This window comes from Temnothorax americanus, unplaced genomic scaffold (assembly GCF_048541705.1).
Source record: "Temnothorax americanus isolate GAGA-0224 unplaced genomic scaffold, ASM4854170v1 Scaffold3, whole genome shotgun sequence".
NCBI lineage: Eukaryota > Metazoa > Arthropoda > Insecta > Hymenoptera > Formicidae > Temnothorax > Temnothorax americanus.
In genome coordinates, this window is record NW_027509442.1 from 764,967 (window position 1) to 789,972 (window position 25,006).

General features: G+C 34.9%; 2 protein-coding genes and 1 pseudogene across 8 annotated transcripts in view; all 3 read right to left on the bottom strand.

The window, feature by feature from the left end:
• Positions 1-608: 608 nt before the first annotated feature.
• LOC143900303 (uncharacterized) lies at positions 609-13,757 on the bottom strand. Of its 3 annotated transcripts, none has more exons than XR_013257749.1 (5): positions 10,874-13,757; positions 8,672-10,300; positions 4,498-4,710; positions 2,689-3,277; positions 610-2,193 (listed from the first exon to the last, which is right to left on the bottom strand). XR_013257749.1 is itself a non-coding variant. In XM_077411481.1 (4 exons), the coding sequence occupies exons 2-4, from the start codon at positions 8,826-8,828 to the stop codon at positions 3,156-3,158; spliced, it is 492 nt and encodes a 163-aa protein (XP_077267607.1). In that variant the 5' UTR covers positions 8,829-10,300; positions 10,874-13,757; the 3' UTR covers positions 609-3,155. The 3 variants fall into 3 exon arrangements, 1 of the variants encoding a protein (XP_077267607.1); XR_013257748.1 differs by having other exon boundaries at positions 2,414-3,277; XM_077411481.1 differs by having other exon boundaries at positions 609-3,277.
• Positions 13,758-17,789: 4,032 nt separating this feature from the next.
• On the bottom strand, positions 17,790-19,474 carry LOC143900644 (glucose dehydrogenase [FAD, quinone]-like; annotated as a pseudogene).
• A 784-nt stretch (positions 19,475-20,258) lies between these two features.
• LOC143900672 (uncharacterized) overlaps positions 20,259-25,006 on the bottom strand; it is a 44,606-nt gene continuing 39,858 nt past the window's right edge. For all 5 annotated transcript variants that reach the window (XR_013257848.1, XR_013257849.1, XR_013257847.1 and 2 more), the window contains one exon: positions 20,259-21,371. Coding sequence is in view for 1 of the 5 variants with exons in the window: in XM_077412280.1 (XP_077268406.1) it covers positions 21,307-21,371 (65 nt within the window). In the remaining 4 variants the exon portion in view is untranslated. The remainder of the gene's footprint in view (positions 21,372-25,006) is intronic.

Consider the following 25,006-nt stretch of genomic DNA (forward strand, 5'->3'; position numbering starts at 1 on the left):
TTAGTAAAAAAGTGATCATCAAATATAAAGAAAATATATTTGTACGACTTTTTTTCATGTTTTTGAAAGTTACTTTCTGGAAATTAAACCAAGAATCAAATCTGAAATATGTCGCAGAAAATAATCGCGGTTATAAAATAATTTTTAACTTGTGACATTTGACGTGAAAAATTTCTTTTATATTGCTAAAGTCATAAATGATATTTTAGTGAAGGATAAATATATATGATAAGAACATCACGATTGCACATAAATATAAAACTGTAATAAAAATAGATAAATACATACATATACATATATATAATAATCTTTTATAAGAAATGTGTTGTTATAAAATATATATATTTTTTTCAAAACTTATTTTAATAAAAATAACTATTTTTTTATATAAAAAGAAATATTTTAAATAAGTCTTTAAATATTATCATTTTATAAATTGTCTAAATTTTTATATTGTTTGATTAATCCTGAATTACTCAATAATTTTTTTAATTCTCAAGGAAATGAGGAAGAAAGTGGTAAAAAACTTGGCTTTTTTTTACAACCGATTGATGAATCTATAATATAAGAAATTATGTCATTTATTTAATGCATATAAACAATTATTTTATATTAGATGCATTTTATTATTTAATAAAAATAAAAATATATTATATGCAAAGTCGTACATAATGCAGAAAACATAGTTAAAAAATGCAAATAAAAATCAGTCGTCACATTGCGTGATCTATCTCTCTCTCTCTCTTCACAAACGTTTTGAATAAATAATAACGCCTCCAATTGTTCTAAATAGAGAATCGTGCATTTTATTTGATAAATTAATTAAAGCCATTGTAGATTTACGCTTTGTAATAAATTTCTATCATGTCACGCTATCATGTCCGCCCTACGGCGGAAAGTATCAATTTTCTTCTTAGGGAGGAAAGTAAGCCCTGGCGTGAAATTGGCCACTTTCGCCCCTCTCTACAGGCATAGAAAGTCGAACTTTCCGTGGAGGTGTTGTGAAAAAATATTTTGAATTGTCTTCTAGTAAACTATGGATTTTTTTCTAAAGAATCGCTCTGCACTAATGGTGAGAAAATTGTCTTGCTTTTTATTAATACAAGTAAATATCTTTAAGGCCTTAAGTGTTGCAACCTTTCTGGTGATCGACTGTACATAAATAACGCCTCGCATATTTATTCATTTTATTACATCATCAAAAAGAATGTAAGGATTTATTAAAAAATTATTATTTATTATTTATTAAAAATTTATTAATACAGTGTGGGTTTAGATGATTACTCTGCCGAAGCCACATTATATTTACTTCGTCCATTCCTTATACACTTTACTGATTTCCCTCGTTGTGAAAGGAATCGCCTTGAGTCGGATGTTCGCTAGAACATCCAACGCTAGCGATTGGATCGGACCTTTTCTTCGAAACTTACTTGGCTACTCGGGTTTAGAGATTAGGAGTTGAGCGGAGTGAAGGAAGAAGGTGAGGAAATTACGTGTCAGCTTGCTGTCAAAGATTCTGCTCACGCGAATGAAGCGTAAGATCCTTGGCACCGCGTGTACACGACTTTCTGATTCATCTACGTCGTTATTAGCCGCGGCTCTCTGTCTCTCTGCGACGCGACACCCCGCTACATTACTCCCGCCAGCGAAGTATTATTAAAATGTCGATAAATCGACGCTTTTTAATTAGCATCAATGCAATTGATGAATCCTGAATGACAGGGACGTTTATCAGTCACGTATGAAATAGAGAGCCAAGAGATTGAAGTTCGTATTCCAGCCAAGTGTTCAATTCTTCCCTCATACAATATTTGAATATAGGTTTAAAGGTGCCCTTTTTCACGTTGATGCTCAACGCTCATTTTCAGCAAAAATCTTTTGCAATAATATCTTTTATTTATATATATATGCATAAAATATTATTATTTGAAAATATTACTTGAAAATAATTAATATTTTACGTATTTCAAAGTCTGTGTTTGATTGTAGTGGGACGATTAACGACGATTCAGCGACGACGCTGAATATTAAACAAATTCAACTACATTTCTTTGACGCTAACGTCAAAGCGAAACCATCACGTTCATCTTGTTGAACGCTCATTTTCAGCGTCTCATGAATTGGTACCTTAATATTTGCGGGTTTCAAGTGTTAATACATTTGCATGTTGGCTCTATGTATACCCAATCAATGCTGAAATAACTATCTTATTATTTCATTCAGCTAAGATATTACAACCGGAAAAAATTTTCGGTAATAAGTGCAAGAATTATATATAAAAAGGTTGAAATACTAAAAATTAGAGAACTTAAAACTCTATCTTCTCCGATTCTTTGTTTCTTATTAACGCGTTACTGAACGAAGAGAAATTTACGTTACATTTGTGCGGCGTGTCGCGAATGGAAATACGAACCGTTTCGGTCGATCGGCGCGTCGCTTTGTCCGGAATTTTAATATCCTAATTTCTCCATTATGTCGCTTTACGGGGAGCGCGGTGTCACAGACCGTTGTCGCGCATGAATTTCGCGCTGGGCACGAACAGTGTAATTGGACCGTGCACTTCCGGACGCACGCCCGACACAACCGGTCAATCGCTCTGGCATGTTGTACGTATGCATACATACGTTGCGTAAGCCGCCCTCCGAGACAATGCAAAGCTCACGTGCGTCGATATATGCATATATTTACCTATTTCCACACCCTCTTCGTGCCCACCTCGCGAACGCACGTTGGTCACGTGCATAAATGCATCCACCAGTAATCATTTCGTTATCCTATTAGTAGATTTTGCAGTGATTTCAGCTCTTCCTCTTTCGGGATTGTCTCTTTTTGACGGACGAAGAATCTGTTACTGCGACTGCGAAAGATAGACGAGGTTTTTGCTTCCACTTGCGTCTTATTGATTGTTGGAAGTTTTATCTGTGGAATTTGAAACGATATATAATATTGCATTGGATGCATGGAAGGGTGGAGCAATTATAGGTGCAAGTAAATACGTAATAATAATTTAATAATAAAGAAGGTTGAATGTTAAAATATTGAATTGCTGGAATCTCGGCTGGAATGGTGCATTCCAGTGAATAAATGCAAATTATATAAATTGTTGATTTGTGTATTTTTTTTCCTCTCCGGAAAGTTTCGAAACCGCCTTTTGCTCAAGTTTCCGTTTTTATCTCGTGCATTTCTGTTCTCTTTCGTAATAAAACGAGATATTTTGTTTGCAGTTGCGTTGGTATATCAGCTAAGTAATCGTCCTTGCAATTCTTAAGGTTTGCTTCTGAAAATAATAATGCAGAAATCAATTGACAGATGGAAGAAACTCCAATTGTAGGTATCGATGAAAAATGCAATCGCGGTCGCCGTGGCGCGGTATAAATATTTTCGCCGATCATCTATTCGTATAATAGGGCAGAATCGCGAAAAACGGTAGCGCAAAAAGCTGGCATAGCCGATTCCGTATAGAATGCGACGACATTGAATCGAATCCTCTCTCATCGAGAGAATCCCTAAAAAAAAACCGTCAAAAATATTACGCGCGATATAGAAAAAAAAATTCCCGTCGCGCAGGGGAATTGACGCGGGCTCTCGTCGATATTTACGCAGGTGCATCAAAGCCATGTGCATATTTAATTCCGCCGGTTCGACGTAGGCACTTTGCGGACGCGTAACCGCGTCGGCTTGCAGACATGGACGAGTATTTCTGTCAATTTGTGCGCCCGCCTGCTCCGCTTCGCGTGCGTCATCGCGCTGCCAGCTATATAGTCGGTTTATATCGTAGAATCAACGGGTGTGCAGATAGATACGCGTGTAATCACTCTGCCGCTCGAGTATTAGCCAGCTGCGCAAGATAATTCGGCTGCCCATACAATCATCCTTCCGGAGTCGACGCGAGCCGGTATCGGTTTACCATGCTTCAACGTGTTCTCCGGCCGGAAGAAACACGTCGCCCCGATAATCCTGTTTGTATCCTGTACGATGTAGATCAGGGCAAAAAGGACTGACGAAAGATCAAACTGCGGTATGGCTCATGCAGTCCGTTCTCGAAACGCAGATTTGTGTTTTTTTTTTAATGATATGTTATATTTACGGTGGCTCGATAAACTTATTTGCGTTCTAAAGTGTTGTTTTTTAATTTTACACCTATAGGTATAGACAGAAATTTTGTTAACTATATTTGTATATATCAAATTATATGGTGTGAACTCAATATAATTTTCTAAAACTCGTATCGTATTTCAGTTTTCCATATACTTGGTGTATAATTTTCTGATTTCAATTATTTAAAGCTTAAACATTATTTTAATTATATTTTTTTATGAAAAACATTTTGTACAAAATTATGAAATGTTAACTTATTTTTTTATATTTACTTCAGTTCTTTTTCCAAAAATCGGTTATATATTCATGTGCGGCAATGTAATCATTTTATATTTTATATGATATAATCAGCATAAATAATAATAGTTTTGTATAATAGTTTATTAACGGATCACTCACTTATGGAAACGTATTTCCTTTCGCGTACGACGCTGATATTTTTCCAACGAATGTGCTTCTCTACTTTCATCCTTTGTCTCTTTGAACTCCGGGCCAGGCGGGAGAGCCGTTCAAAAACTAATTGTCGCGTTTCCCCGGATGGGAGAAAAAGAAGTCCGCGAGATCGAACGGACGGGCTCGTCCTGGCTAGGTTTGGTCGACGGAGACCCGTCACTGTGAATGAAAAAATCGACATCCGGTTGCACGTTGGGCAGCTTAATTACTGGTCCCCATGCCGGAGTGCGAAATTGTCAATTACTGGCAAGACACGCGGACGGGAATCGCTGGGTCGCAAATTAACGCGAACATGCACCGTGCGCTCGCGTATTTTGACATACATACATATTGTGCGCGATTTTCTTTTTGAGAAATATCCGTGGATCGATTAAATATACGAATGCCGGGGAAATTTTTACTGAAGTAAATTTCAACGATTTGAAGACTGGTATTTTTCATGAAAAGTAAATTTTACTTATTTTTAGTAAAGTACCAATCTTTAAACCAATTTTCTTCGGAACAGAATCATTATCACTAAATTATTGTAGTACATTAAAGCGAATGCGAAAAATAATTGTTGGAATTCTTTTGTAAGCGACTAAATGTATCGCCAGATACATATTTAAGCTTTAAGCTTAACAAAATGAATCTTATTACTTGTATACGGTAAATGACGGGTCTTTCACAATTCATTGTTACGTAATGATCGTTCGCGTCTTTCATAAAAAAATACATCAAATGCTTGGATGTTTATGGCAAAATATATTGTCCTGTGCGTCGTTCTTACTGATGTCTTTTCCAGCCACAAACAATCAGAAGAGAATTCATCGTGATGTACTTTACCTCGATCGTGTAGTTAAGAATATAAAATCACAGTCTCATAAAATATAGAAACGCTAAAGTGTATATAAACATGTATTTATATATCAGCGTTAATGCTCGTGTCTGTACTGTCGAGATAAACCAAAACGTATTCTTTTGTGCATTTATTCTTTGAATAATGTAAGCCTAACCAGCATCTGTCTTAATGTTGAATTTTATTTTCGGATAAAATGGATGAATGGATAATTGGATTGAAAAAAGACTTTTATGATCTGTAATTGTATTCTGATGTAATTGATTCTATCCTGAAAGTTATAGGAAAACGATGGAATGAGCCGATAATAAGTCTCTATATTTAAAACGATGGAAAGCCACGATTATTGTCAATTTTATATGCAGTAACGAAATCACGCACAGAAAATGAAAGAGAGAAAGAGAGAGGGAAAAGAGAAGAAAACATATAGGTATAAAAAAACCTCATCAAACCTATTTCGGTTTAGCAAACTGATAAATGTCATCCGATGAAAGTGTCATCTTCTAAGACATCTAAGAGGATAGATGATCCGACGCGCTGCTCTGATAACGCAGGGCGCGATCGTGTAAATATAGACTGATGTAATTTACGACGCCGGCTCGCATAATTTCAGTATAAAGTTCCATGGTGGCGTTTTACGCTTTATCGATTAGCGGCATTGTCTAATGGGATAACATTGATTCTATATGGTAACGTCACGTAACTCAATATTGTATGTACGGGGTATATATATCAATCGATATGAGATTAATAGATTCGCGTTTCTCAAATGGTTATACGTGACCACAGTATTACTATGGTCGTAAAGGATATATATTCTGGCATATCCGCACGAGCGTAATCAAATAGAATGTAATAGCGGTGCTATCTGTAAACCTGAAATAATATCGTAATATGAGAATTTTGCGTCGCAAAGTGTAAATGAATATTAAACGAATATACTAGTAATAATATTACGGTAAACAAAACCCTTAAGGCTATTAGCGTAGCCAAATATATACAGGAAATTGCTGGAGGCCACCTGGATATTAATATAACGATACCGCGTGTATTCCCAGGACGATATATCTACTTTACGTATCTGCGATCATTGTACTCATTAACATAGAAATTAATGCTGGAGCTTATCCGCGATAACATTTTATATTACATTCATTACAGCTACTTTGTCTGAGTATTTCAGTTTGCATCGTATATAATCCGGAAGAAATGATAAACCGAGTAAATTAATAAAACAGACGTTTCAAGCCGTATTAATTAACATTTGATAATTGTCAACCTAATTACTCTCGCGCAATAAATATAAAATATATAATCCTCGCAATTCATCGATCCGGAGGCCGTTCTTTAAAATGTAGGAACGAGATTCGTCATTTTTCGAAACTTTTATGGAAATTATTCACTTAAAATATTTTTCATATATATGAAACCTCCGAACTGGCGTGGTAATGTTACTTAAAATTCTTGCAAAACTCCCATTTTCCGGATGATATATGCGGGTCATAAAACGATGAAAAAATTCGGACACCGGTGGGAATCGCGCTTTATAACGATTTTGTGTAAAAAAAAAGTTTAAGCCATACACAGCCGCGCCATTAGAAAAAAAGTAAATACGAGAGAGAGACACGGAATTAAATGTGAAAATTCGTCACTCGCGCTTTCGCCCCGGCATGGCAGTCGGTTTAGCGCCCCGCGACAGAGCTGTTTGAAGAGGGAGAAGCAGCTTTTTTTCTCTCCATTTTCTCCTTCCACGTAGTACTTATTCGATATCTATACGAAACTTTTTTCGTCCCTGCAGCGAGTGAAGAAGTGCACTCACCGCCGTTCCATCGCTCATAACCACACGCCATTTTGCGCCGGTGGGAAAACCCCGCGGAAAACTTTGCCGGGTCCTTCATCTAGTTAGGAGTCGCGACCATCGCGCGCTCATCCTTTTGATTAAATTTATCGAGTGGCCGTCCAACTTTTCAATCGATTGTTACGTCGAACTTAATTAGCTCCAGGTGGTCGAGCGTCAAAGTGGGAAACAGGAATTAAATTGAGTGACCTAAAATGCGCTGTCGCATAGATCTTCTTTAAAATACAGCGTTGCGTGTGGCACATGTGCACCTCGTAAAGTAAATCTCTGAGAGAGCCGGGGAAACGTATAGAAATATCTCAAATATACAATATTCGACATTTAATTTTTTTAATTAATTATTTTTTTTATGACTACAAATTAGCAAACAAAATTGTTGATTAACCGTTTTGATTGAAATCCTCTTCACACTTCGAGCTTTTCTTCCAGTCATCAAGATACATTAATTTAAAATAATCGTCAATAAATTTTACAATACTATAAATTCCATGGTATTGTCGATGTTCATGTTATTTTTTGAAATATTATTGTCGTTGTAAAGTTTTATCTAATCTACGCGGTGCCAAGTATTATATTATTGGAAACATACATAGGCATGTCGTACCGTTCTCCTGCTACTTTCGGAGATATATAACATATGCTGACACGTGCGGTAACAATGGCCTTACGTGTCTGGTATTATATGAAGAAAGAAATCCATCTACGCTGATGGACGAACTTTATATTAGAAAAGTTTTTATGTCTTCTATATACCGGCCGAAAACGGTCCCGATCCTCTTTCTTAGACTGCGCAACTGCGATATATCGCAATCTGTAATCGTCGATAAATATCTGACACCAAAATAAAAGAAAAACAATGTTTGTCTCAACATTAATTGATTTATAATTAATTAATGATTAAGACAACTTGGTGTTAAAGGTATGTACATGACTGTCTTTTGTTTAGTCATTTATCTATTTTTAATTAGAAAATATTACATATTACATGAAATCTACATTGTTTGTTTGTTTGTTCGTTTTATTTAGCAATTCCTTTCATCAATAATTTTTTTATTACATATATCCACGAGAGAGAAACACGGAGTTTTTCCTCTGATTAGAAGAAAAATTTCGCTAAGATGAGGGATTGAAGTTTGCGAAATCATATTTGAAGTTAACCGCAACGGAATCCTCTTTCGCGACTCGTATATAATCCCGCGAAGAGCGCGATCTCTCCGTCGAAGTAGCGGAAAAGCTGATTCGCGTGGTCATGAAGTTCGACATTATTACGCGGATATTAAATTTGCTGCGAATGTGTGTGATGCGGGAGATGCGCGAGCATAATTTTCATCCCCGAGGGAATCTGGCAGTCGCCGCAACTTCTAACGAGTTAGCCCAAGTTTTATTCTTTTATTTCGCGATAATTAAAGTTCACGGAAACTTACGATACCATCTGCAACCTCTGTCAAGCCCGGGCGAAGAGTTCCAGCCGCGGCTTACGCGAACGACAGGCGTATATAGCCGCGTTTTCCTCGTTACTACAACTTCGATGCGTTTCGTGCTCGAGTTGATCGATAAAGGACGAAGATACGCGAAGCTCATATTTTATATATCGCCGAAGTCGCAGTCGATTTATCCGTGCGTGACAAAAAGATGATCTTCAACACGTTTATTTGATTTTTATTTGTTTCTCTTAAATCCTTGCCTCAAGATTTAGGATGGCTTCCAGTTTACAATACAATATACAATATACATATGTTTTTAACTTTTAATACTCAATACTTATTATTTAATAATTTTTATATAATTCTCTATGTGTGTGTGTGTGTGTGTGTGTGTGTGTGTGTGTGTGTGTGTGTGTGTGTGTGTGTGTGTGTGTGTGTGTGTGTGTGTGTGTGTGTGTATGTGTGTGTGTGTGTGACTCTGTGTTGATATAATTAAATTATAAATTATAAATTATAACTTATATAAACTGTATACATAACGCATAAATTACAAACTAGATATTTTCATCTCATTTTCATATTCACTGTAATATTCACTTCACTCTACCTCATATCATGTTCTGTTGCCATGCTTTAAACTTTTATTCTTTGCAACTTCTGATTAATTATACCTATTTTTATATCTGTCTTCTTACCTCGTACTTATAATATCCTACTTTACCGCTCTTGCCCTTTCTCTTTCTTTTTTTTTTTTTTATCTTTTTTATTACTTCTAGACCTTTTTCTTCTTCAGATCTTCAACGTATTTTAATAACAAGAGTGGACTGAGAAAAGTAACCCGTTTTGATAAAACACTAATGGAAATTCGTGTAATAAAACGAAAATGTGGAAAACGCGCAGGAGCTGAGAGCTCTGCTTTACTCTTCAAAATATAATATACACTTTTTCTACATTCTTTTTTGCGGTACAGTTAACCGTATGTTAAAATAATTCTTCGGATCTGTTACTGCGCGCGTACGAAAGCGCACACCTATATGTGCAACAATTCAAAATGAGAAACAATAAAAAGGATTGGTTGAAGTAGCGTGCTGTTATCGAATTTTTTTATTGCGAAAAATATTTACGCAATAGAATTTTATCGAGAAAACTGAGACAGAAATGCGAGAAAGATTTTTCTGCTAGTGAATAGAATCCGAAATTTTGCAAGAATGCTGCTGCGCAAAAATTTTACCTTTGGTATAAGAGCTGTTGACAGTATTGTATTGCAGCTATAGTTACATAAATGATCAATAAAACATTTTTGTGTAAACTGCTTTTTAATCATATTTTATCAAAAAGCGATGATATTATTTTTCGCTTCTTGCTCGCAGTAAGCGCTCGGTTTACAAACCGTTAAAATTGAAAAACGGTTGTAATGTTCGCCACGATTGAGCGTTTTATTTTTCCAATCAACAGTACACAGCCGCGGGAATAGTTGTTGGGCATTGTGATTGATTGCGGGGCAATCAAAATCAATGAAACCGCTTCTTCTGAATAAGTAAGGAAGTGATCAGGCCAAGCTCGTTTCTTCATGTGGGCAGGGGAGAGACGTGGAAAGCCGATGGTCTTCCTTTCAATTACTACCTTTACCTAGAAAGAAGTTCTCCTTGATTCACGTGACCAGAATAAGCCGATATGTCTGCGTCTTATCTATATAGTGGCATGACGTTAAGATAAAATAACTACTTGTTAAATGAATGTTAAATTGAAATCTGTATAACAATCTTCTTTTAATTATGTTCTTGATTACGCTAGATTTAATATTTTACGCCTTTTCACAAAACTCTCGTAATATAACTAAATAAATATTAAATAAAAGTAATAAATTTAATAAAACCAAATAACTGGTAAATGATTAGACGTAATTTCTCATGTTACCTTTGATGTTAAATTACGGTATATGATAAAGAAATTGTATATTATATCGTTAATTTATATTTTACTTTCGACATTAATCCACAAAGGTATAATCATATATTCGCACAGTGCACATAAAAATGATATAAGAATCGTTAAGAATGGATCACGCTGGTTATCGATACAGCAAACGTAACAAATTCTCGATAACATCGTGATGGCTATAAGAGGTCCACGCGCGAACGCGGCCACAAGAAACGAGGGAAATGGCGAAGGCCACAGAGACAGGAGCTTCCTTTCAATTACCGTAGTTAAAATGAGTCCTTCCCTAGCACGTGACTCGAATGAGACGGCGTTCCGGCGGGTTCAGTCTATATATATATTCCTGATGAAGGAGTGGCCCGGTAAATGGTCCACTCTTTTCCGTTCCTTGGAGTGATCGACGAAGGTTGAGAAAATCCATTTTGTCCCTTCCCGACGACGGAGGTACACCGGCTGATAAATCAAATGCTCCATACGGAAACATGCCGTTGCGTTGTCCGCAAAGGCGGGCTCTCATTAACCGGCCTCACTTCTGAAGGTGATGTATTTGAGCCTTATAAATAAAGTATTAGAATCCTGTATCGCAATAAACGAAGTTAACACTGAAATCAGAGATCGAAAGAAGAAAATTTTGATTCGTTAAACGACAGCGTTGATTTTGTTCGGTTTTCATTTTTCTACTTATGGACTCTTCAAATCTATATCGATTTTAGATGGTTATTTCCCCGATATCTAAATTTAAATGTTGATTGATGTACATTTTATATATTTCCCTTAATGATGTTAATTTAACGAGTACGATTTCAGGTCAGGAAAATACTGTAAATTCTTTTTTTATATCTGTAAAATTCGATGCATCCGCTGCTTCGCGCAATTTTCATATGCGTAAGCTAATCTTAAACCCAGAGTAATTTCATTCACCTCGTTTAGACCTGTTAACATAAAAATGTTTTTACCCAACATTTTTACACAAATCATCTCAATGCTCAAATAATCATTGTCACAAATAGAAAAGCACAGTCTGGTCGTCGGAGAACAAGATCGCCGCGGCAATTGACGCTATTTTGTGCGAGTTTTAATGAAGTACCACGTCGTGTTGCAGACCGTAATGAAATCTACCGCAGATTTCCGTATGTCGAGACTTTTTTAACCGTCCGTTACCGCTCTCGTTTAATTAACGTGCTGCAAAATATATATCGTACAATTTCTGTCCGCAGCTTTCGCGCGCTCCGAAACGAATAAACAGCGCCTTATCGCTGGTATACCCATATCGCTGGTAATCCTTTGCGATAGCATAAGGTTAAACTGACGCGGCGCATCCTTTTATCAGTATATAGGATTAGAATGCTAATCCGGGCCGGAAAGCGGAGGCGGAGCGAGGAACCGTGGAATCGCGTTTTGAGGCAAAAACAATTCCAGTCTGTATAATAATAAGAGGCGCGAAAATACATATAAGGTTGCAATTAGAGAAATGCTCGACAAGAAGCACGCGTGAGATCGTGCGAAGAAACGAGTGCGGCGCATGGCTGAGACGGGGAAACCCACGGAAAATTGCAGCAACCCGGGAAAATTGCATTCCTTTGCGCGTCGCGAGCTGCGGCCGAGACCGCGCCACGCGCGGCGGCATTTGAGTATTTCCCCCTTGTCAGAGAAATAATCCGGGATGCGAATGCCGCGTTTCCCGGCGGTGTCGTTAGGCAAATTCGCGCGGTCATTTTGAATGCAGATTAAAGATGAGTGTCATAATAACTCCGCACGCGCGAGAGAGTCGTATCCGCACGGAATGCTATCGCGCGAATGGCGGAAAGGGGTGAAGGCGCGTTACGCATGTAACAGATCCCAAACGCGGAAGCACGGGGAAGCAAACTAGCCATTAAAAGCAGCGCAAAGCGCCTTCAATACTCCCTGGCGTAATACAATTATTTCTAACAGCATGATTATGGATAACGCACTTACTCGTAGATGTTTGACCTCTGAATAAAAGCTCGTTGCCGTCGCACACGGACGCTACGAACTGTGGATGCATTACAAGTAAAAACTTACGTGTCCACAGTTTTTGTAGAAATGCGCTTTATACGCTCAGAAACATTTTCTTCAAAGCAACTAGCGATATACGTACGAATTTAATCAATTCAAACGACTCCACCGTCCGTTTACATTACATAAAATAAAAATACGACGCCGCGCGTCCTCGAATTCGTTCTATTATTGTACGCTTGACAATTCGATCAGCAGCAGGAATTTATTCAGCGCATCGGTTTTGCATATTTCAATTTCTTTTTTTTTTTTTCGCTGTCACACGACGATTCCCTGTACGTCACGGAGTGCTTTCTTTTCCTCCATTTTCATCCTCAATTTGCATAAGTGCACGACCCGCGGTCGAGCCTTTCCCCGATGTCCCTTGTCCTTTCTCGTAGATAGCTGAAATTTTGTTCATTATCTAAGTAACGGATAAGCGCGCCTCGCGCACAGCAATTTACGATTGTCCGGCCGCGTGCATGCGCGGTCGATTTGTTCGCGAATTACGTACGCACGCTCGACGGCGGACCCTATACGTATACGCGTGTTTTACCGAGGGATTTCGTGATGTATAACGGTTCGGTCAAAGTTTGCGCCAAACACTCGTTAGACAAGAAGCGCGAGACGAGGGTGAAAGTTGTCCTCGCGGGTTTGGCGCGGTAACTTCGCGGCAGCGGCATTGTTGTCGCCGAATTTACCAACTAAAATTTGATTCACACTATCTGCACCGTTACATTAGAAAATAGGAACATCGAATCGAAATAACATACCGTTATGTCGTATTTATATTTATACGCGTCTAAACAATGATATATATATATATCGCATAAAGAACATGTATAAGCTGTTGGGAATACTATAGATGTGCGCAGCTGGAAATAAACTATCATTAATCTAAATATTAATGCATTTTAATTTTAAATATATAATTATGTTGTTCATAAATTTTAAAAATAAATTTATTTAGCCTTTCTTGTATTTCTCTATCCTTGAGACGATTATGGAGAAGAAAGCTATTAGGTTTAAAATCTTTTGTTAAAAGCTTTGCTGTTATTGCTAAATTATAGTTCTCACTGCAAAAAAATATTAGTTATTCTCATTTTACAATTAAATTTGCTACAGTCCTTTTTTTCATAGTGGATATAAAATAAAAAAATCTATGTATAAGACGTTACACATTGAACACATTTTTAGATTCTTATTCCAATATTGAATTGTGTTTTTGTTTGAATTTCATTTCTGTTTCTGTCACTAGCTTGATACATTTTGAAAACATGAAGATTATAGACACAACACATTTATAGGATTTTAGACAGTTACTATTCTATCAATATCAAACTTTGTTGCAATGACGATTGCTGAACCAAATGTTATGCAAATTCCGATTAGAGAATCTTCGTGATTTGTTAAAAATCTTATAATTTTGTAAGTTGTAAATTTTATAGGTTAGTAGGAGCATGAGGAGGAGTGTGGTGGTGGAAATGAATAGGGAAATGAGTGTAAACCAAGTCCACTTTCTGGGCTGTTAGCTAAAGTTATAAATCTTATATAAATCTACTCATCCACCAGATTCGGCTTTCACAAATTAGTCATTAAATTGCAAAATACAAATTTGTGTACAAATATTTTTATATAAAACAATAATGATAATAAAAATAAATAATAAAGAATTACTATGTAGCATAAAAGAATTTATTGATTTTGAGGAAAAAAATATAAATAAAAAGTATACATATATATAAAATTGTTTCTAAGTAATAAAAAACAAGTCATAAAATATTAAAATAAAACCATAACCATTTTAGTACTTGCTATAAGAAAACAAGTACTAAAATATTATAGTTTTGTTTTGTTTAAAATAAGCGCGTGCGCGCGTGTATTATTATCTATTTATTAAACATAAAATGCATTCTGTGTGTGAAAGAAACAAGACTTAGTCCAGTCACTATGTACAAAAAAACGGATTATAAAAGACATAATTCTGACCCAGGATTTTTCTTTTGGGGGGTGTTGGGGGGCTCAAGAAAAGCTTAATCTCAAGTTTTCGACCTCTGTTTCCCGCTTGCTTTTTTTACGGGAGTAAAAAATGTGAAAAAATGGTTTTTCCGCGATAACTCGGTTTCTAATAAAGTTACAAGGTCGAATCGGAGCTCATTTTAAAGCTTTTTTTACGCTCTACAAATTATGTCGTATGACATTTTTACGTATGATCGATTGTTTTCGAGACATCGAACGAGAAAGGGAAATAAAAAAGTATGAGAGAGATATATTTCGTTTTTTCTTTTTACTCATTATTGTCGTCCGAACTTGCAAAAATGCTTCAAATAAAACTTGTAGAGCGTAAAAAAACCTACAATTTTTATTTGTTATTTATTTTATTTCGTTGAAAATTACGCCTTGTAGAGCGCCTCAAAGTGGAGAGTCGTCGTCATCGCGTTAGCGGCGCGTTGGTTACGTCGATACGCGGCACCGAACGCTTTCGCTAAGATTTCAGACTTCATTGACGCAAATAAGTAACATAATAGGTGTTTTTTATAGGATTTTTCCCGCTCTACAAGTTACGTTCAGTGATATTTTGGCGTACGATCGATAGTTTTCGAGATATCGAAAGAGAAAAGGAAAAATTGAGCATTTTTGTTCGTTTTTTTCTATTTTATCGTTTTTCGCACACGAATCTGTATAAACGCTTCAAATAAAACTTGCACAGCAATAAAAATCGTAAAATGTTCTTATTATTACTTTAATTTCGTTGAAAATTCCATACCGCACTACGCCTTAAAGTTGCAAATAAATCTTGCAAAGCCTGAAATTATTGTAGCTATTTTGAAACCGTCAAGTTTTCTTAATTACACTTACCGTTTCATTGAAGAATACATGAAAGCGTGCAGTTTTATATCTAAGTGACAATATTTGTGAAGTAAGTTTATAAGAAAGAAATACTTTATCGCTGACGCGATGGCGACGACTCTCCACTTTGAGGTGCTCTACAAGGCGTAATTTTCAACGAAATGAAATGAATAACAAATAAAAATTGTAGGTTTTTTTACGCTCTACAAGTTTCATTTGAAGCATTTTTGCAATTTCGGACGACAATAATGAGTAAAGAGAAAAAACTAAATATCTCTCATACTTTTTTATTTCCCTTTCTCGTTCCATGTCTCGAAAACAATCGATTATACGTAAAAATGTCATACGACATAATTTGTAGAGCGTAAAAAAAACTTTAAAATGAGCTCCGATTCGACCTTGTAACTTTATTAGAAACCGAATTATCGCGGAAAAACCATTTTTCACATTTTTTACTCCCGTAAAAAAAGCAAGCGGGAAATAAAGGTCGAAAACTTGAGATTAAGCTTTTTTTGATCCCCCCAACACCCCCCAAAAGAAAAATCCTGGGTCAGAATTATGTCTTTTTTAAATGTACATAGTGACTGGACTAACTATAATATTTTAGTTTTTAGTACTTGCAACACAATTTTTATAACATGGTCACGTTTGCTATAGGCACACATTCAGTATGTGTTATATATTTGACATGTGTGATTTATTATAATTGCTAATAAAATGAAACGATACTTCCGTGCAAAGTGCTACATATTAATATTTAGTTTATATTCGTTATCATTCTGCAGCATTATTATATATTTATAAAATTTGTTGCGGTTTTTCAATTATTATCAAAGTGCTACCTGTAAATATTAAAAATAACCATTTTCATATTCACTATATACTCGAAGATTATTGTTTCCAAGAATATTTTAAGGTTTTTTAAACATTTTTTTTATACAAAATAATAAGGGTATAGAAAACTCAGCATGAGATATTTAAATAATAAGAATTTAAATAAAAGTAAGATGCTTTTTATTTTTTATGAAAAAATCTATTTACATGTATACATTTTAAAATAAAATTATTTAGTACTTGCAATATAATTTTTATTGTATGTAAACATGATGCATATATTTGTCATATGCATGTATATTTGTTGATTAAATTTATAACTTTAATTGTATAAAAAAAGTTTTTCTTGTATAATGCTACAAGTTAAAAATTATAATTTACCACTGATTATTCTGCAGCTGTATTACATTCTCGCAATTTCACAGACTTGATTTCTGCTTTATGTAGTTTCTAACGTTCTTTAAAAATATGGAGAATAACCGTACCAGCACCAGTACGTTTATTACATATTTAATGATATTTTTTTATTAATGTCAACGCGCGCATATCCCTGGTCAACTCAATATAATACTCATCATTCATTCATAAGGGTAGATAATAGTACCAGAAATCCATCAAAATGTCGTCCTGGTTACAAAAGAGATGTGCGAGAAATGCGCCACGAAAAAGGTTAATCAGAGGTTAATCACAGATGTAATTTGTCCTATATTCTTGAAAATACTTTTTGTAGATTTATTCCTCTTTCAAATAAAATCTTTTCCATTTTTTACATCATATGCTCCAATAATACACTGATACACTAATTGACTGTTATGTTCTCCAATAATTGATTTAATCAATTGATTTAATTAATAAAAAAATTGAGAAGTATTAGCTTTTATATATTTTATCGTTCGTCATAATAGAGACTTATATGAGATAAATTCTCTGCTGCACATTAATGCAATTTATAATCTCTTAACTGCTAACGAGGAGTTTATATATTAAATTCACATTTTTAAATGCAGTTATAACTGTGAACTACGAATGTTTTCATGTTTTTTAGAAGATTTCCAACGAATCTCTCATATTACGTAACCTCTCTCACATTATATCGAACGTTTATTAGTGCTATCAAATTATAAAAAACTAGTTAAGAAATTCTATCATGCATCATGTATTATTGAGTTTTGATTTTAAACTCGTATTTTATTATGCATATAAAGAGACAAAATCATTGACACGTTTTTCCGATATCTATATATGATCATCTTTAAAATTTTAAAGACGAAGCTGTTAACTTACTCAGGATTATTAAGGATGATATTTTAAGCCTTTCATAAAATTATCTTTTTTTTTATATGACAACAATAATAAAAGTAACATATAAAAAATCAAAAACATGGCATTTAAGATTAAATAAATTTAAATAAAAATAACATATTTTATATTTTTACGAAAAAACTATAACATACATGAGTTGCACAAAACAAAATTATGATGTTTATTATTTACAATATAAGTTTTATTGGATGTAAGCGCGTTTATCATATATATTTGTCGTTGACTAGAGTCATTTATAATGGATCTCCCCTTGGTCCCATTTTACAAGTCCCAGAATAATGATAAAGCGTGGAAGATATTATCCTTATCGCGCATGCCCAATAAGCATCAGAGTCATATTCGTAATTGTTGCATTCCGTATAAGTAATGTTTAACAATTGAGAATCGAACGCTTGCATCGCCTTCGTCCGACCAATACTTAACGCAGTTCTAATCCCAGCAATCATTGTCTTCATATCGTCTGGGTCGACGAGATAATTTGGTACGATCTCTGGTTTAACATTAATGTCATTAGCCAATAACGTTATCCGTCCACGACTTTTTGGTTTCAACAATGCTGTCCCAGTGCTCCAACCATACGTGTCAGCGTATTTGGCCCATTCCTGACGTACATATTTGTTAAAATTGAGCATTTTTGGAATAACATAATCTTCTTTAATTGTACCACCAGCGAATAATAGTTCGATATCCGGTAGATCGCCATATTTTTCTGGTCGTTTTGCGTTTACGAAACCGAGGGCCTCGCATCCACCTGGAATTGTGAGCGGTCCCGTTCGGTTTATTAAAAAATCCGTTATGTATGGATTAAAAGGGTTAACCATTTCGGGCATTATTAAACTTATCGATGCGTTTATTGTCCACGTTAATCCGAAGAAAGTTAGGTGATCCATAAGGTTTTCGCCGACAGGCGCATCTTGGACTACGTTTATACCTAGTTCGGTAAGATGTTTCGCTGGTCCGATCCCCGAAAGCCTCAACAATTGAGATGATCCGATCGAGTCCGATGGTACCTGCACTTAGAATCACTTCTTTGTTCGCGAACACACGTATAGTTCGATTATATTTTTTGACGAATTCTACGCCGATTGCTCGATTTGTACTAGGATCGATCAACACTTTTGTCACCTTGCTCTCAAGAGTTACGCGAAGATTGTTGCGATCGCGCGCGGGCTTCAAATACGCCCTATTGCTGCTTATGCGAGTGCCGTTTATGATCGTGGTCTGCAAATATGAGAATCCAATTTCATTCTTCCCGTTGTAATCTACTAGTGGATATCCTAGCTCCTTGCCAGCTTCTAGAAAGGCTTCTGCAACCGGGGTATGAAATGACGGGTATGCGATATGTACTGGTCCATTAGTACCATGGTAGTCATTATCCGATTTCAGCTCCGGGATTTCCATGGTTTTCAGCTTTTTGAAATACTTGAGAACGTCCTGATATGCCCAGCCTTCGTTTCCCATCTGGGCCCAACGATCGTAATCTTCGGCGCCGCCTCTGCTTGCTATCATATAATTTAGTACGCTACTGCCGCCAACTACTTTTCCTGTTGGAAAAACACAACTGTTTCCTTCCATGCCTAGACAGTACTTATCGGATGGCTTGGTCTGATGTTTTCGGTTGATATTGGTCGATTGCAGTATACCAGCAATTAACGGTACATTCATGTATAGACTTTCATGGGGTCCATCTTCGATTAGTAGCACCTTAATCTGAGAAATTTCGCTTAACCTCGCGGCTATAGTCGCACCAGCCGTACCAGCGCCGACCACTATAAAATCTTCGTTTTGTATACTTTTAGAAATCTTTTGATAAGGACACAGAACCAGTGTCGAAATGTCGAGTTAACGTAAGAATAAATGTCAATACATACGGTGCGTGACAGCGTCAGAAAGTGGGATAGGATGTTATCATATCCTCTTCAACTGCGTAGCTATAATTCTGCGTTAAACTAATGGCAGTCTCGCAGCCAGTTAATTAGAGAGAACTAAAATGTAGCAGCTATTATATAACGGAATACTGCTATATTCGTGTATTACATTTATTATGTCATCCAATACAGTGAAATATTTCGTCAAGAAAGAGATAACGTTGGGGAATTTAATCTTTCATAAATTATAGATCGCGACAAGAATAACGCGAATCGCGAAGAATCGAATAAGAATTTGCGAAGTTTTTCTTGAACAATAAGCTTATGAGTTAAATATGAACTTTATAAATTACTTACATCAGGTGTCTTCTAAATCTTGTAGATCCATGTACGACGTATAAAAGAGTCTCCTGTAAATCTAAATTGATTTGTATTCTGTATATAATATAATATCACGCTTTATATCGAAATATAGAAAATTTAGATGGGTAATATTAATAAAAATTTAGTAAGTGCGTCATTCATAGTAATGAGAGTTCGATTATATAGTGCTTGTGTGTGTGTGTGTGTGTGTGTGTTTGTGTGTGTGTGTGTGTGTGTGTGTGTGTGTGTGTGTTGTGTGTGTGTGTGGTGTGTGTGTGTGTGTGTGTGTGTGTTGTGTGTGTGGTGTGTGTGTGTGTGTGTGTTTGTGTGTGTGCGAGGTAAGATATTTCTTAAATAAGACAAAAATTATAGGTTTATTATAGTTATACACAATATAATCTTCAATTATTTTGTATAAGTTTTATTTCACTTTAGTAAAGATCTGCGTTGTATATGTACTACTCTACTCTAATAATAACATGAGAAACGTTGAACGATAACTGACATAAATTGCGTGATAAATAAGAAAATCGATACAAGCAATCGATACTGATACATATACACATCGCTCAAATTATAATCATGTATATACTTAAATATATTATATGTATATATATACAAAGTAGATACATATTTATAACAATCTCTCTTTTTGCCGTGATATACTTCCGTTCTTCTGCAATCATCTATAATATTATCGATAAAAATTATAACAGAAATATTGCAAAAATATAACAATTTCAAATGTTCTTTTCTTAATTCATAATTGATACAGCGCAGTCTGAATTATCGCCACGCGCATCGCTAAACGCTTACTTTCCCGTATAAAAAAGTAAAATTTACACGTTTTATCGATGTAACATCCAAGAATTATTCTTACGCTTGAGCAATAATCTTACAAGTGTGTAAGTCACAGTACAATTCAATACATTCTACGTATTAAATAATCGCCTTCACCGCGTATACATATATAATCTTCATTCTTACGCTAATATTTCGCGTAAAAATCTAGATGTATAAACATAGGATGTTGCATTATCATAATCGTTAAAATAATTTTTCATGCGTAACAATAATGTTTACTTAAACCTACAATGTTCAGTTAAATTATTAATTTCTTTTGAATAATGAATTCATTAGACGACATTATACTTTTTTGATGGATTAATATCTGCGTAATAAATTGTGAATATTTACGTTACACCGTTCTTAAATACGTCATAAAAAAACATAATTTTAATTACGTTCTTGTTTTACCTTACGCGACTCGAATCACACGCGATTACCTAATATAATGTATAATAAATGACATTGCGCGACATATTTTCGCGGTAACGCGCGTTCTGCAATTTGCATTTATTTTACACTCTGAAAAATTACATGGATATTATAAATAAAGTACTCTTATGAATATATACCCATATTTATATATGTATATATACTTCATTTGTTCGACGCTGCCTTTACTATTTTGCCGCTTCTATTACTTCGCTCATCACAACAACGACCTGCAACAAAGATAATGGTTTTACATTTTTCAACAAATAAAATTAGGGGCTGTAGTTTCGCTTTAATTAAATGCGAAAAATTGCTTTGACAATTTATATGATAAATTAAATGATAAAGAATGTTTAATTTTTTTTATCGTTCGCCAGTCATGATATAATATGTCTAAATTAAATCAGGTATCCGTTACATTTAGGCACGTAACTCTTCTTACAATGCGGCAAATATTCATGTATTTCTTAAATCTGCGCGCAGCTCGTCTGACGGCCGCTGAAATTTATGGTGTATAGCTGTAAGTCAAAGAATTAGATCCAATCTGCTCATTAGACCCATATGTAAATCCTCGACAATATTTCGGCATTAAATAGGGTTAGTAAGTTTCGGCATACATTTGCGTATGAATATACATGGCTACTTAGTAAGCTTTCGTATAGTTTATGCGAAACAGGAATTAACATAATATGCCATAAATAATACGAAGCCTTCGTTACAATAAATACGATTGTTTAATAAGCATCAGCATTTCCAACTTTAAAGAATTTCATTCGTATTTTGGTACATATATATATAATTAAGACGCGTATTCTTACGGTCGTTTCTTTAAAAATTCAAAACCGTCCTTTTGTAACAACGCGTTAAATAAGAGTAGAATGATTTGCTTCGCTCGACAAAAAATAGCGTCCCGATTATATATAGTTTGACATCACGACGCAGGCAATGCAAGTCTCTTTTTTAGTCAACTTTAACTTCAACTCGAGAAACAATTAGTTGCCCGACGAGCCGACCGTCGAAAAACACGGCGCGCGATCTGTTTTTCAATCTCCAGCAGACGCGGCCGCGCGCGTGGCCGTTCGTTCGCGGGACCAATGCGTTATAACTAATTTGTATAATAAACTCGGGACCGCGGGCTATCCCGTTATGTAAATTCGTCGAGCTGTAAAATAATTGAAACGCCTCTGTGCAGCGTGCGCGACGTCATACCCGTCGGCATACCGTAGCGAGGTATTGTAACTAAAGCACGCCCGCCGCCGGTGCAGTCGATCGCGCGTGTTGCATTCGCGTGAACAAATCCTAACCGGCGTGACCCAAATTAGAAATTTACGAAGGCAACAGCGCGAATAATCGGCGCCTGTATGACAAACGACACTTTGGGCGTTTTAATTAGCGCGCGTTTCTCCTCAGCCGCATTACCGCGAAGGCGTTACGACGATTCGTGCGTGCGTTGCGTGCAAACCGCGCCGCGATTTTGAGCGGAAGAAAAAAACAGAGATACACACGGTGAGGGAGCAAAGGAAGGGCAAAAAGAAGCTCTCCTGCCCAGCAATATAAATAACGCTGCTTTTTGCGCCGGCTAATTAATGAATGGTTTTATCGCCCGTGGGCGATGCGGTGCGGCGATGCGCGAACAAACGCAGGCGCGGTAATAAAGGGATTATGAAAATCATAAAAAATTCACGAAGCCCGGGTGCGAAATGAGAGTCAGAACAGTCCAATATCCGGCGTATATGTATATTACTTTGGATTTTGTACACTGACGCTGTCAAAATCGCGCTATGGCGCGGCGGCGCGTCACAAATTCCGTTCAAATTCGTTTTTTTTTTTTCGTATCAAAGAGATACTCAAAATCGAAGTACGAATTTGGAATAATATTAATGAGATTAGGTTTCATACCAGAAAACTAATTTCTGTCCTTTTTTTTGCACGTAATAATAATAGCATTAATTAGTATATGTATATGCATAAGTAGCGTTAATTGTAAACATATTTTATTGTAAGATTGTATCTGTAAAATTTAAAATTGAAACAATTACACTAAAATAATCCTTACTTTGTAATTTTATTCGACCCAACTACATAAATCATCACAAACATAATTTTTATTCATTTATGAACGCGTTAGTACGCATTTTAAAGATCGTATCTCGTACTTCTACACCTCATATTTTGATTTTAAGCCGCAAGCATTGCAAAAATGAGCTTTTTGTAAAATTGGTCATTATAAACTCTTAATCAATAACGGCTTTCAATAATTGCATTAAACGTGACATGATAGAAATTTATTACAAAACGTAAATGTATAACTACAATGGCTTTAATTAATTTATTAAATAAAATGCACGATTCTATTTAGAACAATTGGAGGCGTTATTATTCATTCAAAACGTTTGTGAAGAGATAAATCACGCAATGTGACGATTAATTTTTATTTGCATCTTTTAACTATGTTTTCTGCATTATGTACGACTTTGCATATAATATATTTTTATTTTTAATAATAATAAAATTTGTATCATGCATCTATAAAAAATAATTGTTTATATGCATTAAATAAATGACATAATATTTTTATATTATAGATTCATTAATTGGTTGTAAAAAAGACAAGTTTTTTATTACTTTCTTCTTCATTTCCTTGAAAATTAAAGAAATTATTGAGTAATTCAGGAACAATATAAAAAAACAGACAATTTACAAAATAATAATATTTAAGACTTATTTAAAAAAAAAATTTTTTTATAACCGTTATCATTTTCTGCGACATATATATATATATATATATATATATATGTGATTTACAATTGCTAACGAAATAAAACGACATTTCCATCACGCAAAATGCAACATATTATTATAAAATTTAATTTTTATTTATGATTATTCTGCAGCATTATTATATATTTTTACAAGATTTGTTGCTGATGCTTCAATCACCAGCAAAACGCTATCTGTTAACATTAAAAATAATCATCCATATTCACGCATTCATTACATATGAGTGCGTGATGGTTATTCCTTTATTAATATCAACTTTATCACGTGGTAGTCACTAAATTAGAACTTAGACGAGTCGAATTGATGAGGTGTTAAAAGAAGATATAAAGTTCTCAATATATTATAATGCAAAATCTTTTTAATATTTATGGATATATTTACTCGTTTACTAACTACAAAGAATTAATGCTTTTAGATTCATAATTGAACATAAAAAAACAAATTTATTATTTTCTCATTTTTTTTAAAGTTTAAAGAAATTTAATTTTTGTGGAAGATGCAACATATTAAAATTTAGTTTGCATTTATTTAATAAATATATATAAAAAGACAAACTTATTTTTCTTTTCCCCACTAACCTTCAGTAAAATTAAGAAAGTATTAAATCGCAAGATTAATACAGTGATATGAAAAATATAGCTTACAAGACATATGATTATGTTTTAAATTTATTTAATTTTTTTATATACTTTTTTTTATTAAAAAATAGTAATATAAAAAATTGTGCAAATTAGAAATTTGCACTTGGCTTCATCATAAAAAAGTGATGTCTTTTCTACCCCTTATTCATATATAATTCGTTAAGATTTGGTTGATTAGTTCTGGAGTTATAGAAATTTCGGTAAATTTGGCACATACACAATACACACACACACACACACATACATACATACATACAGACATTTTTTAAAATTACAACTTTTTGATGTTTTAGAACATTCTGACCACGTTCAGAAAAACAAAAGAAAATTTTTTTTACGAAAACAAAGCTTCCTCTATGAGAAAGCAAAATTGACGCATGAAAACTGCATTAAGGCATAAACAAACTCATCGTTTTTAGAGCTGAAGACAGAGACAGAGAGAA

Excerpts from the sequence above, each read along its gene's own strand:
- LOC143900303 (XM_077411481.1), bottom strand. The coding sequence starts at position 8,828 with ATGAGCTTCGCGTATCTTCGTCCTTTATCGATCAACTCGAGCACGAAA. Across the intron at positions 4,711-8,671 it reads CAGAGGTTGCAGATGGTATC|TGACGGGTCTCCGTCGACCA; the intron begins GTAAGTTTCCGT and ends TTTCATTCACAG. Across the intron at positions 3,278-4,497 it reads AAGGAAATACGTTTCCATAA|AAGCAAACCTTAAGAATTGC; the intron begins GTGAGTGATCCG and ends TATTATTTTCAG.